The following is a 20,927-nucleotide window of genomic DNA, read 5'->3' on the forward strand; positions in this document are numbered from 1 at the left end:
TCATTGCAGTAAATAGTTTTATTTCGTTATATATTTGCATGCATTTAATATATATTTTTAAATATTTTTATTTTATATTTTTTCATTTACAAAATCGTAAAGAAATTTTAACAAACAAAAAAATTATTCTATTATAGTTTATATATTTATAAAATTAAATACTGGTGCTTTAGTAGACTTAAAATTAAGTTAAGTTTTGGTGTATCACTGGGGTGAGCATGGAACTCACTAAAAAAAAAAACAATTTTGAGCTAGTAACTAAGTGGTTTTATGTGGAATAACTAAATACTAAGAGGTAATTTGTACACATACATATGTAATGTAAAAAAGGGAAATAAATATCAAAGGAATATGTTAAAGTTCAGTATATAAATTGATAATACAAAGTTTAGAAGTGAATTATTTGGCATCATCGTTAATGATTGTTTTATTCATCATCTAAACGTATGGCATGATTGACATGACAACCTTCTTCCGAGGGTTTAGCATCAACTGTAATGGCGGCAGCTGTCGTGGTAATCTTATTATTAGGTTTCATATTCGATTCGCTATTCATGTTCATGTTGTTGGAATTTTGAACAGAGGTTATTTTGAAAACTCGACGTCTTTGTAGGGTATTAATTATGGCCGATATGATTAGACCCAAAAACATGGTGAGCAAACAACCGATCATGGAATACCACATGTAGCTTAGTTTGAAAATGGGCCAGGAACTGTAATAGATTTGAGAAATTATTGTTAAATCCCAATATTATAACAAAAAATATATAAAAAAAACTTACGTAAATCCCGATACTTCCTCCTCCACTATAGTTTCCATGAAAACAGCACCCAATGTTTGGGTGGCGTTCACCAAACAATCACAATTTTCCACGGATACTGGTAAAGATACTGGTTCAACATTTGCTATTTGAGCGACGACACCAATAAAGATGACTATTATTAAAGAAATAATGCCACCATAAAAGGCTCCTTTGGTATTGGCATTTTTAAAAGCAATACCCAAAACAAACAGGCCTAATGTGACTCCACCAATTAAACCGTTTAAGGTGAGAGTGGCCTGTAAGACACCGCCCAAGCGTTCCACAATAAAGACCAGACCGAATGAGAAAATACCAAAACCCAATGACATCCATTTGGCATAAAGAGCACCTTTATCGGCCGAAATTTTTATATTCATGCCATTCACCAATAAATCCTCACAAGTAACGGCTGAAAGGGAATTCAAAGCAGAGGCCACAGTTCTAAAAAAAATAAATGAAACAAAATTAATATCTAAAAGTTCTTAAAATGTTTTTAAAACAACTTACCCCAAACTGGCTGCAAATATACCAGCCACAAATATGCCAGCAACTGTATAAATATGTTCATAAGTATTTATTATATAAAATGGCAACAACTGATCGCTGGCTGTAATACGTCCCGCCGTTAAAGGATCACAGTCGGCATAATGATTGAACACCATCAAACCGGTGTAGAAATTAAGCAGGAAAACAACCACCAAACCCATTATGGCAAATCCTAAAGCTATTTTAGCCAACTTTAAAGATTTTAAAGACATACATTTCTGCACCGAAGCCTGATTGGTACAGAACAGGGAGGTCCAATAGAAAAAGCCACCTATAACCACTGACCACACTGTGTGACGTGTGGTGGGATCAAAATTGAAACTGCAAGTTTAGAGCAATAATTATTATAGGTATTGTGAATGAATTTCAATAAAACTTACTTGAAAAATTCCAAACGATCTCTCTCAGCAGCAGTTTTAAACACTTCTACTGGTGATCCACTGTAGTAACAGCCCAAACCAACCACCAACACCAAGGAGATGGCCAAAACAACAGCCTGGAATGAAAAAGATTAAGGTTTATGAGAAGTTCATATATTTTCAGTTCAAGAGCTATTCGTATAAATTGCCATTTGTGAAATGGATACTGATTCTCCTACATTTCTATCAATAGTATAAAGAGAAGGGAACTGACACAGAACTAGTCAAGTGTCTGGTTCCCTTGGGATAGGGGTTGATTTATATTTCAACACTTCAAAATGCTACAGTATTGCAGAATCGAAATAGTTTAGAAATAAGTCTTACATTTCTAACCGGAACATAATTTCCCCGTAATTCCAGATTAATAAGTCTTACATTTCTAACCGGAACATAATTTGACCGTAATTCCAGATGTATTCCGACCGTGTCCATGGAATGAAGTACACTACGTTAATGTGTCTCCTAAAGTTGTTTGTATTTTTGCCCATCTGTTGTTTTATGTTCTGTATTCTTCTCATGATCCTAACTCTCTTACAGAAGAAATGGATGATATCTGGGTGTTGGGGGACTCTTGTCCCGAATCAACTGTTTATCTATCCCAACGTATGATGAAGATGCTTTACTGGATCCAACGCTTAATACATCCGCCAATACCGTTGCTTCGGCACAACAGACAAAAAGAACAATAGACCAAAATTATTTGCAAGGCATGGACATCGAGGAAACAAAAATAATGTGCCTAATGCTGATGAAGGAATTTTGGAGCGAACTGCGTGACCTTCAAATCTCCAGGAAGAGAGGTAGGTCAGACGGATCAACTCCTGAGAAACCGAATCCCCCTAAAAGAGTGCAGATGGTATACATTCTATCTAAAGCACAGATACGATTAAAACTTATACTAGCAGAAGTCATGGACAAAATTGCTAAGTTGAAAAAGGGCTCTATAAAACCACAATTTGCAGGCTGTACTTTTAAACATGGCTGGCTCATTTTTAACTGTAAGGGAAACTATTCAGCACAGTGGATCAAGGAACACGTTCCCACTCTGATTTTTTTCTAAGCTTTCTACAAACTATCTAGAATCTTCAAATCAAGTCTACTGGCTAGTCATGTGCCAATGACTTGGCGTGAGGTTAAAGTGTTCCTTATACCTAAGGCTGGGGGCAAATCTGAACAACTGCCAAAGTCGTACAGACCGATAGTTACATAAAGGATACCAATCTTTTGATGAATCCAATACACCGCTTCCAGTTTGCTTATCAACATGCCAAATCTACGGTGGCTGCTATTCATCATGTGATGACATTAATCGAGAAGACCATAGGTGCCAATTACATATCGCTAGTGCGTTTATTGACATTCACGGGGTCTTCGATAATTCATCATACGGTGCTATTGATCTAGCACTGCATAGGAAAGGGGTTCCGTACATTATAAGCAGATTAATTTTAGAAATGCTGCCATCTAGGGTTGTTATGTTGGACTTAGGAGGATCATCGAAAACCATCAGAACAACTAGGGGACTCTAGTTATCGGTGAACTACTGGAAGAACTTAACAACTTAGGATTACGTACATATGGTTACACCTACGACTTAGTAATTTCTGTTACTGGGAGGAAAGACTGGTCTGAATATAAGCCATTAAACCAGACAAGACAAGTCGTGTACCATTTACCAAACGTGAATGCAGTAAAAAAGCAATCATGCATCGGTTTTATAGTTGATGCTTTCTTTGATAATTTTTTACTTACGCACACAAATAAAAAAAGAAAAGATATATAGAATTGCCGACTCACAAATGGAAGTAATATTATTTTTTTTTTTGGATAAAAAACTTAATATAAGCACCAAATAAATACTTTTATATATTTTTCAGTGAAAAAAATTATAATTTGCATTATGTTCATTTCATATCATAAATGTAAACAAAGTACATAGTTGCATTGTTTAGGAAGTTTAAATATGTACATAATTAAAATACCGTAGGAGAACTGCATACAAACTTTGTATTGATACATTTTGGAAGTCACCAACTTTGGTGTTACTTAGAAAGTTTAAGGTCCTTATACCTCAAAGGAACGAGTGGTTAAATCAGACATGGTGGCAGGATAATGCCGATGGTGGTTCCTAACAGACTAATAGTGACACTGGGGCTGGTATTTATGGTCCCAATTTTCAAAGGCTACATATACATACCAATGGGTACATTTCCAACAATATTTAAGGCGGAGATTTACGACATCCTTATATGCTCCAATGAATGTTTAAGAAGAATATTAAGATATTTATTATGTCATGGCCACATGATTGTCTTGCTAACAGATACGCCCGACGCTCATTTATAGGTCCTGATCCGGTGTTTGGCATCCCGTGTGGATACACTTGGAATGTAGTTCTTGGGCTGAATAGGAATTTGCCCGATTTTTGGGATAATTTACCACGACAATACGATTCATTACCCTATCCAGACATAGATCCCATTCGTTGCTTTCATTCGAAAAGGGTGACTTGAGAAAAATTACTGGATTATTCACCGGAGACAGTGGTTTAAAGTATCACCAATTGATTTTAGGTAATGTTGAGAATGAACAATGCAGGTTTTGTGAACTTCATGCCTCTGAACATGTTCTATGCGACTGCCAAATGCAGATCTAAATGGCTTAAAAGGGTTTTTATGGCCCCAAATAGAATAATTGGCTTCATATGTAGCCTAAATCTGTTGGGATGAAAAATCTAAGACTGCACAAAAGATTCTATGGCTCGCAGTTAGGGTTCCTAATTTTTCTTTCCCGGGAGGAAATTAAAAAATCGTTTCATTCCCGGGAATTTTTTAACACTAAATTAAACCAAAAACGAGAAATTTTTTTCGAATAAATTGACTTATAATTGTACCAGGGTTTTAAAAGAAGTATGAAATAACTATATTTGATTGTACAATGTTGGTCCAGCCTTTATAAGGGCTTCTAATTGAAAAGTGGAATTTTATCAGTATTTTCACAGTCGTAGTTTTAATCAGTATGAAATCAATAAATTATTTGTTTAATTAAAAAACTTAAGAATTTCGACTATGTTAAATCTATAAAACACGCGTAGTTAGAGACATTTTTCATATATGATTGTAGATAAACAAATTTTGAACCACTATTATTGTTATTATTTACTAATTATGAATCATATTCATTGAATATCCCTAAAAGTTGTAATGTTAGGCATCTTAATAATTCCTTTATGAGCATAAACTTTAAATTAGATTCATTCTTAATAACCAAATTTTTCTGCTGTGGCTTGAGTTGAGTGAAAAAAATTGGGTTATTTCAATAGTAAAACTTTTTTGCCAAGTGACTATCTGTTGTTAGAACCGAAAAAATCAATGGATATAATAGAATAATTCAATTAGCAACAAATTTGGTCATCGAAACGTATCTGAATATAGTAACTTTTAGAAGAAAACTTATGAAGAAATTCCCGACAAACATTTCCCGAAAATTAACAAAAAAATATTCCCGGGAAATTTTTCCCGCGTAGGAACCCTACTCGCAGTGCGTAAAGTCTCACTAATAATAATAAATACAAATCAGAAACACCTCAGCACTGACTGTAAATTAGAAACCCTTATAAAGTTCCAAAGTAAATACTTTCTAAACCACTTGGTATCGTTCCAAAGAAAAAACAAACATAAACTAAGTTCAATCTGAGTAGATTTTCATCAACATAGTTGTTACAAATATGTCTGCTCTTAACTTGAAAGTTTAACAAAAATCTCGATATTTTAAGAATCTATATCTTTGTTGGTAAAACATTTCTCACCTGAAAAGTATCGGCTATAACAACAGCCTTCATGCCTCCTTGAGATGAATAGAAGACACACACAACATAAATTAAAATCACAGCTATCTTTGTATTCAAACCCGTAGCTTTCGAGAGAGCTATAGCGGGTGCTAAAACAGCCACAGCGGTGTAGAAACACATCTAAAATACAAAAATTTGAAAGGGATTATTAAATAATTTCTAGGAAATTATAAATTAACAATAAAATCCTACCTGTATTACATATAAAACTGCACCAAGTACACGAATTTCCTTGCCAAAACGTATACCCAAATATTCATAACAACTGGTCAATTCCATTTTAAAATAAATCGGATAAAATATTTTTACGGCCACAGGGATGACAAAGACCATGGGAATAACTGAATCATGAAAACAAGATTAAATTATTTGAATTAATAAGTTTTAAAATATTTTATGTATAACCTTACCTATCAAAACAAACTGTGTGCCCTGGAAGTACATTTCCGAAGGATTGCCCAGCAATTCAATGGCCGTTATAAAACTAGTAGTCAAACTTAGGGTCACCGGGAATATGCTCATTTCCGAACCGAGTAAAAACTCATTCGAAGAACTGCCCGACTTCTTGCAAAAACCATAGAATATGCCAATACCCAAAGATATCACCAACATAGTTAGCAATACAGTATAATCATAAGGAGAAAATACTGCCTTGTGCGAGGGATTACTACATTCCTCCAATGATTGATCGGTCACTGTTGGAGCCTGAAATGATTTCAACAACAACGAGCCGGCCATTTTGTACTCGGTACTTTCTTGGGAACCATCTTCACCGCGTACAATTAAATATTCTGGGATATGGTGAGGAGGATCGGTGGTTGTTTCATAGGTTTTGGGTACAGTGGTGGCCGGTAGAGCCAAACAGCTAACACTATGAGCCAAAGCGCATAAAAATAATAATTTCAATATGGCAACCATGACTGCAGACATTTTTTGGGTTTTGTTTATAAAATGTTGAAATTAATCTTTAAGTTTTCCTTTTAAAACCCTAAAGTTTTAAAATCCTTGTTAGTTATTTGTATTATTTGTATTTTTAACCCTTTTCAAACAATTTAAAATAAAGGGGCGAGTTATTTACATTTCCGTTAAAGCTTTATGATGCGTAGAAAAGTTCCAAAGTTAAACCGACAAGTTCAACAAGCTGCAAAGAAAAATAAATTTTTTTGTTTATTACTTTCAATAAATTAATTGTTTTTGTTTTCCTTAAAAATTAAGAACACAATTATTATTGTTTAAAGTATTATCTCTTAAAATGTTTTTATATTTTATTTTTTAATTGGTGTCTCATTAATTAATTAAAACTATGGGTATTCATAATATTTTTTTCTTTACTTTAAATACAATATTTTATAGAGACCACAAAACCAATGAAATGCTCAAGTTCAATATTATTTCCTTAGTTTTTGTTTGTTTATGTAAGTCAATTATCTTCAATTAATTAATTGCCATTGAGAAAAATGTTTAGCAATGAGTTCATATAAACAATATTACAAATATATCGAAATAAATGAAAATGTTTGCCATAAATTTATATGAAAAGATATGTAATTAATTAAAATTAGATTAAACTGTAAATAAACAACAAGATCGTTAAAAAATTATTTGACATGCTATATGTATTTAGTGTTTTAAGGATCTAATAATTATTGTTAAGAATTTGTTATTATTTCATTAATAATAAATTTGTTGCGTTCTTAAATTTCACAATGATGGAAACATGTGTTTTTTTATTACAAATAATTATTAATTTACTTATTAGATCACAAATTCTTTTTTGAATAAGTATACAATCATTTTCCTAAGAAATTTATTACTTATTGGTGAATATTGCTCAGCCAGACCTTTCTTTGGCAGAGTTACAATACGTCAGAGGTACAATACGTCCCAGAGAACCCTTATGAGATCTTCTCTACTGAATCGATGTCGAATATGAGGAAGGCTATTATGCAGGTTGAGATTTCTGCCGAGAAAAGGGCTGTGATTTACAATGATAGTCAGATAGCCTTGCAATTTCTTAAGCGTCTCTATACGATATCCGCTCATCTCTGAACGAGATGCCGAGAGCATCAGAGAGGATCTCTAATGAGCATCATAAAGCTCATTAGAGATCCTCTCTGATGACTCGAATTTGGGGGAGAGTGTATGGCTTAGATTTCTACCGAATATATGGAGAGAATATTCGGATATATACACCCCTATCGGCAATAACATGTGAAATTTTGTTCCCATGAAATATCTATTTCCCTCGAAGGGAAAATTGCTATCGGAAATATCACGATGAACTTTACATTCACAATAGTTGATTTTGTTCGTAGCAGCTGGTTATTGTTTACAAAATTTCACGCTTGGACTTTTCAGAGTACCGAGACATCAAGAGAACTTATTCGAGATCTTGTTTGATGACTCGAATTCAAAGGCTAGACTACCGGATAAGATCTCAGCCGCTGCGAACTGGCTGAGATTTGGACGAATATACGTAGAGAAAATTCGGATTTACACTGATAGTTGGGCAACCTTGAAGTCTCTTATGCTAGAATGCAGGGCATCACTGAGAAAAATGCCGATAAATTTTACATTTTGAGTTTGCTGGGACACGAAAGTGACTCTGAAACTGCATTGTGGATTCACAGGCTGAAAGGAGAGTGTCACTTTTAGAAAATGATGCTGACTGTTTGATTGGTGTAGCACTTTCATCGTTCAAACAATGTGTTTAAATGAGACTATTTATATGATTCTGAGAAGATGTGATAGTCGCTTTGGATCACCTGTCATCTGCCATATTGTCTATGATCACGTAACATTAAACGTGATCGACTACGGAATTTCAAGCGATAACTTCAAGGGATTGTCATGATGAAGAAGATGTGAAGGTGAGGTACCTCCTCCGCCACTGCACAGCCCTGGCTGACTGGGGATTAGTAACGTGGACGTGTAGAAAACTCGGATTGGCTGGGTGATGGTATTATTTTCATCTTCTCGATCCCAACTAGATTTTAAAATGTACCCAGCACTCAGGGAATGACCTCTACTCATGCAAAGCATTGTGTTGGAACTACGAAAAGAGGTAATGGGAGGGAGGATACAGGGAGTAGTGTTTGTGAACCTTTGATTTGAATTTTCCTATATTGAAAGTGACAGAAAAGACTTCAGGAGGAAGCTTATTCCACATACGGACAGTACGGCTAAAGAACGAATTTTCCATGTAATGTGTTGTGCGATCCACTGTACAGTCGACAACGAATTGGTGAGCCCTTGCCGAAGAACGTGTGTTGCGTAAAAAACTTCGGGTTTCGGGAAGCAGTTCCCTAATTTCAGCACAGCACATACTATTGTAGTATCGGTAGAACAGTGAAACACAACCCACATTGCGACGATGTTCCAGTGATCAATAGACCAGGATACCCTACTGTCACCGATAATAACCTTCGCCATCTGCTGTACGCGGTCGAGTAACTCCAAAATAGACTTCGAAGCACCGGCCCACACATTTTAGGTCGGATATAAGTGGTGTAAATAGTAAGGAGATCAGATGGATGGAGTTAATCGTATCATTCATATTTTGCCTCATTGCCCCAATCTTCAACAGGTATATTAATTGAATGGATATGAATGGCAAATGTGGTAAAAGAGTAGATAGGGTTGGAAGTTTGACGTATAAGGTCGTTTATAAAGATAATAAATAGAGTAGGAGAAACAACGGAGTCTTGTGGTACCCCTGAATTGGTCTTGAGCTCGTTTGATGGTCCAAAGGTAAATATGAAACTCATTCCTGTGTAGAGTTTATTAATTTAAATTCTCTACTGACTAGAGTCTCATCTTGTGCCACGGGTGATCCATTTAGCCCCAGGACTTGTGCTGTTGGATGAATGGTGAGGTCACTACGGTTAACATGTGGTGCTTGTGGTTTAATACCCGAAGCGGGTAGATCGTTGGTTAAATGACTGATATGTGTGCTAGTGACAAATTTCGGGCAACCCATTGTATCTTACTAGGAGATGTTGCTGACTCAATAGGGCCATTAATAGTAGAATATAGCAATTGGTCAGGCCTCTAATACATGGTTGTCATATTCTTACAAATTTGTCAGAAAATCTTCAATAAATGGTTAACAACCATATGTTTCCACATAAGTTCTCATGGTTGTGTTAACCATTTTCTGAGCATGTTTCTGACAACCGTGTATACGTAGCTTCAGTGCTCAGGAAATGTATTTCCTGTACTCTTTCACTTTCATCGACTGTGCATTGATCTGTGCAGTTCCTAGCAAGTCACACAATAGTTGTGATAGTCATATTGTCATTATCCGGTGTTGGAAGCACCGTGCAGTTAGGTCCGTTAGCTTAGTGAGCAAACATATTAAGTTCAGTTTTTATGAAAATTAATATTTTAGTACTAAATGTTAGAATAAGTAAAAATACATTGTTTGCTCAAAAAAAGTTTATAATTATTTCGCTTTTTGCTCGTTGTGATATTCAAAAGTGCTAAGTCCATATTTTTTTGTCAAAATAGCAAAATTATTATTTCAATCAAATGGAATTAAGAATAACTGCTTTATTTAATATATTATAGCGCCAAGCTTGTTTTAACTATTAGTTTATTCATTTAGTTTTAACCATAAAATGCAAATCATAAATTTGTATACCCTTCACCATCGTGAGAAGGGTATATATTAGTTTGTCATTCCGTTTGTAATTTTCACAATATAATTTTTCGACCCTATAAAATATATATATTCTGGATCCTTATAGATAGCGGAGTCCATTAAGCCATGTCCGTCTGTCTGTCTGTTGAAATCAACTTTCCGAAGCCCACAAATAACTTACATACACGATTCATACATTAATATCTCCGGAATTCTTCCAGGACAACCTCGATTTTTGACCTATATCTGGATTACTAAGTCTGGGTCAAAATAGGAAAAAATATTTTTCATCCCGAATTTTTTTTTTAACCAAAAGTTTTTTTTTCGCTAAATATTAAAAAAAAAAATTGAAAAAACCAAAAAAAAATTTATTATTTAAAAAAACAATTCGAAATTTTTTTTCCAGAAAATTAAAAAACAACTTTGGAGAAAAAAAATAAATTATGTTTACCTAAAAATATTTAAAATTTTTATTTTGAAGTATAATTTGGTGAAGGGTATATAAGATTCGACAAAGCCGAATATAGCTTTCTTACTTGTATAATGAAATATTGTATAATTTTTAAATTTATTATCATCTCGACTACTGATATCAAAATTGACATTAGAGACTTTAAATGAAATAAAAATAAATTAATAACAAAATGTGCTATAAATAGTGATTACATATTTATCATTATAAATGATATTTAAAACAAAGGACTTTAAGAACATCTTTGGTGTCTCCTGTTAAATTTGTGAAAGGAGACTTAATACATTTGCACTCTAAGCTATCGAAATACAATACAAATTCACAAAAATGTTAGACAAAAACCCCACAAATAATTAATGATGATGATTATTCATACAGAATGTCGTTTTTTGTTATACTTAGGAAGTCATTGAAATCCATTAAATAATTGATTCAATCAAGTATGAACTGGATAGATCTTAATCGTTCAAAACGTAGAGATTTCTCTAAATCTCGTGACAAATACTTTATCAAAATGATGTCAAATGAACTTTTTTTTAAAACAAAAATGCATATTTAATGTTTCCAACTGGATGTAGAATAAAAACTTTTTGTTTTAATTATACAAAAACATTTATTTGCATATTTTTCGCAGACTTTGGATTTAAAATTGTTCTTGATGGTTTGCAAATAAACAAGTTAAAACGAGGATTTAGATGGCCAATAAGACAAGCTCAACTCTACTCTATTACCAAGGCATATATCTGCATATGTATTTGTTAGTTTTGAAAAATGTAGAAACATATACATAAATATTTGAATATATGTATGCCAGACTTCTTTATGTGTTTTGGTATCCATTGAATTCATTGCTAAGAAATAAAATGCAAAAAACAATAACAAATTTACAAGAAAGCAAATTTATCTGGTTTATAGCAGAAACTGCCAGACATACTGGCACGAGCCAGTATAAAAGCGGAAAGATACACCAAAGCAAATTCATACATCAAGTCATACACCAAAGTCTTACAGCAAGCAACAACAAAAAGTATTCTCGCATAATAAAAAAAAGAAACAAAACTCAAATAAATTTTATTAAAAATATACAGCTACAAACAAGTATCTCATAGAATAACGTTTGGGCTGAATATTTTAAGCAAAGAAATGTAACGAACAACATCATCATCATTGTCATCATGATGTGAGTGTTGGCGATGATTAGATTCACATACTTAGATACATACTCGATAACACACACAGATACTAGTCATCATTATCAACTTAATAACTGATTGAATGCGGTTGATTGGTTTCACACTTCTCGCTTTGTTAAAATGCATAACGCCTTTTAATTGCCATACAGCTCTACAACTTACAACTGACTTGAAGTAGTCGTCAGTAGTAAAGTAGTCTTGTAAATTTGCATAAAAATGTAGGGGCCATTCACACAATTTGAGCGACATGCCACAAGTTGCGTTTAATTGCTTGCTACAAGAATTGTTTGGATGTATGAATGCCAAAGACAGTGGTAATCGCGTGATGGCACTTTAAGCTCAAGATCACAGTAGTTCACTAACTGAATGTTTGTTACCTTCGATTTGTGTTTGTTCACAACAATTACTTAATATTACATTTTAAACAAAAAGAAAATTATTACAAATTGTTTGTTACCATCACGCAAAACTGTTGTAAAAATTTTACTAAGTTAAGTTAAGGCTTAATAAATGATTATTGAAAATTATGCCAATATTTCGATTTGTTTAGGAACAAATTTATTAGTTTAACATTTTCATAGAAATTCAACGTGAGTCTCAATATTTCTGTTGATACAGTTGTCATAATGTCTTAATCAGGTGTCAAAACAACAAAAGGTGTGATGGGTTTGTTTGAATCGTATATAATGGAAGGTTTATAAAAAGGATAACGTGGATCAATTAAAATTAAAAAAAGGTTTAAAAACCATGGATACAAAAGGAATTGAGAAATCCATGGCTGAATTACGGCATTATATCAAAATTTAGATCAATATTCTAGGTTTTTTTTTTATTTTATATTTAACGTTTATCCATATTTGTTTGCCCATTTGTTAGAACACTCAATTTTTGCTTTTATAGAGAGTGAAAACTGAAAATCTGTACTTTTTTCTAGGTAATAGAAGATTGATTATTTCATTAACAGATAGCGCAAAATCTCTGAAAATATCCTGAAATCAGAGAGTGTCTAAGTCCGTTGCGGGCTAATAGGGATACTAAGTGAAATTTTGACATTGTGTTTAAGCCTACACAAATGTATATTTCACTAGGTTAGCTCTTGGCAAATACACCCACCGTAGATACTTTGATAAGATCTTACGGACTTCGAAACACCATCTAAGCTCCTCTTGGCTTCTTGTTCAGTTGTATCTAAGAACGTTGGACTAACTCTCCCAAGAGACTCGATACTACTGGCATTTGGGACCGGAAGATCTTCGGTCAACAGGAGCTTTAATGTCTCGATCACGGATGGACGACCTAGAGAGATACAATTTCTGCAAGAGATCATTTGAGATCTTCACTGATGGCTAGTTTGGTATTGGGGAGACGTCTATATTGAGCATATTGAAACGCGTGTGTTTTCTAGGTAACCAGATCAGTGTCGCGTTTTTCGGGCTGAAATCTAAGCGTTGAAATTAGCTGCGAACTGTTTGAGATTAAATTGGCTGAGAGTAGTAATAGTAGGCATTATGGGTGTCTGCACGACATCCAATCCTAGAATGCCGAAAATCACTGTATTTCGGATTCAGTGGCCAAAAGGTGAGCCTTGATCTAAAGTGCCCTGGAGACGATCAAATAAACCCGTCAATCAGTGCATATGTGTGAGTGTCGTATGCTTGAAGCTTTAAAGGAGACGTACAAAGAAATACGTCAATCACCATTTGTATTTGGATGTACTTTTCCTTTATTACCAAAAATTTCGAAGAAACTGACGTTTTTTTGGTTAATCAGAGACGTAAAACATATAATATGAATATTTTGTTACATCCGTGAACGGTAAACACAAATCTAATGAAATTTGATTGTCAATCACAACAAGAGACGATCAAATAATGAGTCGTCAAATAAAAAATCAAATCTTTTTGATTTTCATCAACGCGTACGTGTAGCCGACAACGCGTACGTGTAGCCGAAAAAGAACGACTGCACGCACACAACTATGTGATTGATGTGTTTATTTGATCGTCTCCAGGGCACTTTAGATGACCAATTGATTGTTGTACAGCTTTCATCGTACAATCGATGGGTCTAGGAGTGTCTCTAAGATTGGTGCCATCTGTAAGACGGTAAGGGCCATATGGCTCAGATATACAATCGTAGATTAGTCACACTAAATAACAGTTTCAGTGATCGACACGCAATGGTCACTGCCTATTCGGTGTGCCCGCTAGAAAATCTTCCAAATAATGATTTCTGCAGGTTTTATCATGACTTTGATTCCCGGGAATCGAGAAATTTTTTTCTACATTCCCGGGTACCCGGCTATTCCCGAAATATATAATGATACTGTAAATTAGGAATATTATAGCCAAATTTCATATAAAAACTTAGCGTTATAATAATTAAATATCAAAACTTCGAATTAATTAATAAAATTTGAGCTTAATTCACTAAAATCTTAATCCGTAATTAAAGAATATCAGCCTTTCATTCCATAAATCCATTCCTAATATTTAATTTTTAGATTCATCCCAAAGCCTTTGTTTAAACTGAATTAATTTTAAAGTTAATTAATAATAGAATTTATTCAAACTTTTAATGATTAACTTTTAATGGATTTGAGAAGAAATTAGAACGATTCAATAAGAAATAAATTCTATAAATAATGAATTCACTTTTTAAATTTTCATACGAAAAACCCCAAATAAATAATAATAATAAACGGTCTATTATTGCCGAGATATAAGCAAAAAACTGTAAAAATCGTTTCAATGTTTTTTGTTGAAAAAATAGAACTCTATTTTTTCACCACTTGTTTTCTATGTATTTTCGTCAGTTTTTAATTCCCGGGATTCCCGACAAAAAATCCCTGGAAACCCTAATCATGACGGAAGAGAGGTTTGACTAAACAGATATTGACGTTTTTAGAGTATTTTTATACGTACCACTGAATGGTTTGGTTGATAAATCGTATTGACCGGATTAGAGAATTGTTATATAAGAAATAATGTATTGAAATAGTAGGTCTTTCTGGCCGGCAATGTGGAGCCTAGTTATGTGCTAGTTTCCTTCTTTTTATCGTAATTAAATGACATTTCCGTATATAGAAAAATAAGTAGCTTTCGATGTTTACGATATTGAATATTAATTACAACATTTTAAGTATTTGAAATATCATTTTGATAAATACTTATTTTAAAAGTAAGTAACGATGCATAAATTCTAAATAAACAATAATAATACGAATCGTTATAAAACTATAATAATGTTACGAAGTTGCACCATTAATTTGAATTTAAGGGTCTGTAACGACTGCTTGCAACATTAAATGTTAAAGCTGCTAAAAGCTCTCGAAATAATATTTTAAACTACTAAACTGCTTTTATTTGCAATTAAAAGAATACGGTTTATTTAAAGAAAATAAATCACCGTTTTTAAAAGGTAAAAACGTAACAATATTTTGAAATTGGAATTGAAAATATATTATCGTATAGTTGACGTCTGTAGTAAGTCGTCTCCATTGTAATTAAAATTCATATTTTGCTAGGAACCAACACAAATCAAACAATAATTTCTTAATTATACCTTAATAAGTAGAAAAAACGGAAGTTAACTTAATAGCTACAAAAAAAATTATTTTTTAATACTTTTATTCTTAAATATGATATTGAGACTGGCTTTACACATAAATAATGTGGTTTCACAAACAAAATGTGTTAATATTCTGCTTTATTGGATAAAACGTGTGAAACGTTTTTAAAACGAAATAACACTTAAAATACAGCGAACATTGCAGAGATTTACTTAAAAGATCTTAACCACTACTTTCATAAATACACGATCAATCATATTTGATCAGAATTTTCAAGCAAAATCCATAATATTGTTATAATTACACATCCCAAAATATTAAAATATGATGAAAGTGATAACAGGAATAACCCTGATTTGTGGAGCAACCACATAAATATGTAGTATGTTTTTAAGTCATAGGAGAAGATTGAACATTTTTATTGAACAAATTCTGATATTAGGGTGTCTTAAGATGAGTTTTGATCTCTCAATATCTTACATTTTTTTCTCAAACTTTTGTATTCTGTCTTTCTCAATTCGCCTAACAAATAAATTACAAATAATTGTAATATTGAGAAATAAGCTGGCTCCCTTGGTTGGTTGTTTGTTGGATCGTCAACGACATACTTCCAGATGCCAGTTTGTTATGAACATATGAAGAAGCATTTTAATTTACATTGATTAATTTTATATTGTTGTTGATTGTTTTGTATGAATATTTTTTGTCGTTAAATAAATTTTGCTTTTTTTTTTTGTTAATAACAAACCAATGTAGAGGAAAATTTCTTTCATTCGTACATACTTATACTAATAAATTTATAAAATAGAAATTCCTAGTTCCAATGAAATTTTCGAAGACTAATTTGTATTTGGTTATAAGAACAATTAATTTCTTAAATGTCAGAAATCTGTATAACTTGTACAATATTTTGAACAACAAATACTGGACCCATAGTAAAGAGTTCTGTGACAATAAGTCACGTTGACTATAACCAATTTGGAACCTTTAGTCACTCATTTCTTGTTACACTCGACAATCCAAACAATTATAGATATACAAATATTTATTTATTCAAATAGTAAGCTAAATAATTGTCCTTATATTTGACCAGAAATTCTAGACATAAAATTATTTAGTGAATAATCTCTCACAAACACCTTGCATGTTTTCTTGAATATGGCTGATTAATTATATTTAATGAGTCCTAATCACTTCCACTCTATTTATAACACACATTCATTATTTATTTATTGGCATAGAAATCAAATTATTCCAAATAATGGCCCTGTCTATTTTAACAATAAATTAGCATATTTTTAGCAAACTTTTGTTAATCAATTTATTCAGTCTAAATGATTTTTTTTTCTTATTTTAAGTAATAAATAAAATAAACTGAAATTTAATACGGCGACCGAAAATATTGCTACTAATTAATCGAATAAGATATATATTTTTTAATAATTGTTTGTCAGTTAGTGAATGCATTCAGACCTATTAATAAAATCTTTAATATTCCATTAGATCAAGTTAATAAAAAAACAAGTAAGAGATCTATATTCGGCTGTGCCGAATCTTATATAGCCTTCACCAAATTTTAAAATTTTTTTTGGGTAAAAATTTTATTTTTTTTTTAAATTTAAAAAAAAATTTTTGGTTTTTTAAATTTTTTTTGGTGAAAAAAAAATTCGGGTTAAAAAAATATTTTTTTCGATTTTGACCCATTGTATGTCCAACTTATTATGGTCTTATATATGTCGTTGCAAAGGTTTTGAAATATCTATCATTAGTTATCCATATTGTCTATATTAATGACTTAGTAATCCAGATATAGGTCAAAAATCGAGGTTGTCCTGGTTTCTCCTCATATCTCAGCCATTTTTAGACCGATTTTGCTGATTTTAATTAAATAGGACACTTCTCGAAAGCATGTCTGACAGAATTATGGAAGATTTGGATCCCGAAGATATCTGGGGTCTTCAGAAAATTGATTTCAACAAACAGCCAGACATGGACATGGCTTAATCGACTCCGCTATCTATAAGGATCCAGAATATATGTATATACTTTATAGGGTCGGAAATGAAAAATGTAGAAATTACAAACGGAATGACAAACTTATATATTCCCTTCTCACGAAGGTGAAGGGTATAATAATTACAAATGGTCTAATAATAAAAAGTAGATTATTCGTTTAATAAAAAAACAGTATTTGTTAAAAATATAAAGAATAATAAGGAATCCGTTTCTTTTTGCGACCACGATTTTATGTGAAAGTCGGACAGTGAGATTTTTTTGGGAAAAATTGGTTAATATCTAGGCATTTCGAGCACATATGAGTCGTGTTATATGTTAAATTAAAGTCTGCCTCTATCTAGATATTTACTTATAGATGGGTCTTTTTTAAATATCTTTTAGATTCTCTTCAAAAAACGATATAATATTTTTCCTGAAATCGGGATATTGTCGTCATAAATTTCTATGTTGCATTATACTTCATTAAAAAGGTCTTTGAAATACCTTTCATTTGAAATATATATGGGGCATTTCACGTCAAGTGAACCAACTTTTGAAATCGATGTCTTCCTATCGCGATGAAATTTGCACCAATGTAAGTTCTATTGGATAGTAATTCGGACACCATTTTTCAACAAGATCGGTCAAGAACTCTCTGAGTTATAGGAGAAAATTTGACATTTTGGCCAAACAGGTGTTTTTTTTATCCATATAACTTATTACCTATTGTTCTTAGCAAAATGTGTCCCAAATAGTTTAGATAGCTATTTATGCAATCTTTCGAAAAAAAAAATTAAAAAAATTTAATAAAATATTTTTGATTTTTTTTTTTAAATCAAAAATATTTTTGACTTTTTTTTCAAAATGGGCCCTTTTTATTTTTTTTTTTATTTTTTTTAAGAAAGCTTAGGTCTTTTCCTAAGCGACCTATATGGTCGCTTAGTGGGATGCGAGTGGGATATCTATCAAAAAAAATATTTTGTAACTCAAGATTTAAAATTTTTGAATTTTTTTGCAAAATCAAAAACTTTGTTGACTTTTTTTAAAAAAATGGACCCATTTTTTATTTTTTTTTTTTGCTCAGAAGAAAGCTTATGTGTTTTCCTTTAACACCCTTTTTGTCGCTTAGTGGGATACGAGTGGGATATCTATAAAAAAAATGTTTTGTAACTCAAGACATACAATGTTTTACTTTTTTTTGAAAAATCAAAAACCTTTTTGACTTTTTTTTCCAAAATGGACTCTTTTTTTATTAATTTTTTTTTCTCAAAAGAAAGCTTAGGTCTTTTCCTTTAAAACCTTTTTGGTCGCTTAGTGGGATATCTATCAAAATAAATGTTTTGTAACTCAAGACAAATGTTTTTAAATTGATTTTTTTCATATTTGTGTGTAAGTGTTTCTAAAACCTTAAAAATAAAAACCACAACAACTGACCGATAATAGCCACTGGAGGGGTGCAATATGAGGCCGACCGCTATTAATTTTCCACCCCCAAAATTTGTTTCTCTTCTGCATTTGAACTTTCTTGCCATCGATTCGTACAGACATCCAGTCTTTCATCCCTGGCATCAGGCGACTCATATCATCTCGCTGATAAAACTGAGTTATTAGAGATTTAGTATCGCACTCCAAAGTTTTTCCCTTCTTTTTGTTTGGGAGTGTGAGAATCCCATGCTCAGCAACCAATTGTTTAGCAATTCTTGCTTTTCGTTGAGACGTTCCAAACTCAGTCATTGTTTTTGCAGAACTCCATGTTCTTGGAGCAAGCGTGAGAAGTTGAATTCTTTCAGCTTCACTCTGTAACGTTTTGTATTTCTCTTTTATTTGTTCAAGAACTTCTACTGCATCCTTATGGTATTGGTTTCGACACTCATTCGTTGAATTTGAAAAGTTAGAATAACCATCATCATCAACAGTTCTGTCTTCATTCTCGGAATTACTTTTGTCTTCATCTGGAATAACTTCAACGCAAGGCTCATTACTATTCAAATTCGGTAATTCGTTCAACTTTCCGAGCTCTTTCCTGCATGATCCACAAATTTTCAATCGTTTTGACAGCGTAGGGAATTTTTTTAATAAGCTGTCGGAAATATTTCGCATATCTGATGATCTGTGCTTCATTTTGTTAAAGGGATTAACGACGATATAAAGGGATAGACGAATAAATTTCATTTTCAACCTTAGCCTTTTTAGAAGTCGTAGACATTTTGAATTTTGTAAGTATTTATGTAAATAACACACGTCTTAACTGTAAGTCAAATGTCATAAAATAATAAATAAACTGTCATAAAATAATAAATACTTCGGAGAAGGGCCATAAAATATTTCCACTTGATTCCAAAAATTTGTTTCTGGGGCACCTGATATTTTAACAATGAAAATCACGTGCGCTGAAAACTACCTCTAGGATTGACTAAAAAAGCCGCAAGATACAAAACTCAGACAAATTTTGGGGGTGGAAAATTAATAGCGGTCCCACTAAGCGACCATATAGGTCGCTTAGGAAAAGACCTAAGCTTTCTTAAAAAAATAAAAAAAAAAAAAAAAAAAGGCCCATTTTGAAAAAAAAGTCAAAAATATTTTTGATTTAAAAAAAAAAATCAAAAATATTTTATTAAATTTTTTTAATTTTTTTTTTCGAAAGATTGCATAAATAGCTATCTAAACTATTTGGGACACATTTTGCTAAGAACAATAGGTAATAAGTTATATGGATAAAAAAACACCTGTTTGGCCAAAATGTCAAATTTTGACCTCCTATAACTCAGAGAGTTCTTGACCGATCTTGTTGAAAAATGGTGTCCGAATTACTATCCAATAGAACTAACATTGGTGCAAATTTCATCGCGATCGGAAGACATCGATTTCAAAAGTTGGTTCACTTGACGTGAAATGCCCCATATATATCTCATGTACTGCAAACCAAATCCAATTAACTTTTTCGTTTTCTAAACTAATAAACATATTTGGGTATTCCGTAAATCGAATCCACACGATTTACCCGATTTACAAAATCGGTCGTTTATACATTTTTCAAAAGCACTCATTTCTGAAATCACTCGATCCAACCACGGCCACTCGAACTTTATTAGATGTGGATGGATAACTTAAAAATTCGGGATTTTTTCAAATGTTTAGCTGAAACATTTGTGCAATATAAATTTAATTAAAGTATGGAATCAGGCAACATATGGATTCCGCGCCAAAAGAACTGATCATCTTTTGAGGCGAAGAACAAATCAAGCCAATTTCGGATACTCTGTTCCATAGTGAAGCCATAGCTGCAAGATTTTACGATTTATATTCATTTTGACGATTTTCGGATTTACAAATTTTACGATTTCTTTCTCGAAATTGACGATTATGCATTATGAACATTTTTATGAAATAGTTAAAGAATTTTCATATTTTGGCAATATGCAAATCAATATTTAGA

At 32.4% G+C, this 20,927-nt stretch overlaps 2 protein-coding genes across 2 annotated transcripts in view; both read right to left on the reverse strand.

The window, feature by feature from the left end:
* LOC135954397 (putative sodium-dependent multivitamin transporter) lies at nt 1-6,705 on the reverse strand. The gene is made up of 7 exons (XM_065504560.1): nt 6,029-6,705; nt 5,811-5,959; nt 5,577-5,738; nt 1,730-1,845; nt 1,311-1,670; nt 783-1,244; nt 1-713 (listed from the first exon to the last, which is right to left on the reverse strand). Exons 1-7 carry the CDS (start codon nt 6,546-6,548, stop codon nt 428-430), a joined length of 2,055 nt encoding a protein of 684 aa, XP_065360632.1. The 5' UTR covers nt 6,549-6,705; the 3' UTR covers nt 1-427.
* The window catches only part of LOC135954398 (uncharacterized), a 21,603-nt gene continuing 7,324 nt past the window's right edge, over nt 6,649-20,927 (reverse strand). The window contains exon 2 of the mRNA XM_065504561.1: nt 6,649-6,759. Within this exon, the coding sequence (XP_065360633.1) occupies nt 6,752-6,759 (8 nt within the window). The 3' untranslated portion in view covers nt 6,649-6,751. The remainder of the gene's footprint in view (nt 6,760-20,927) is intronic.

The sequence above is a fragment of the Calliphora vicina genome, chromosome 3, assembly GCF_958450345.1.
Source record: "Calliphora vicina chromosome 3, idCalVici1.1, whole genome shotgun sequence".
Classification (NCBI taxonomy): Eukaryota; Metazoa; Arthropoda; class Insecta; order Diptera; family Calliphoridae; genus Calliphora; species Calliphora vicina.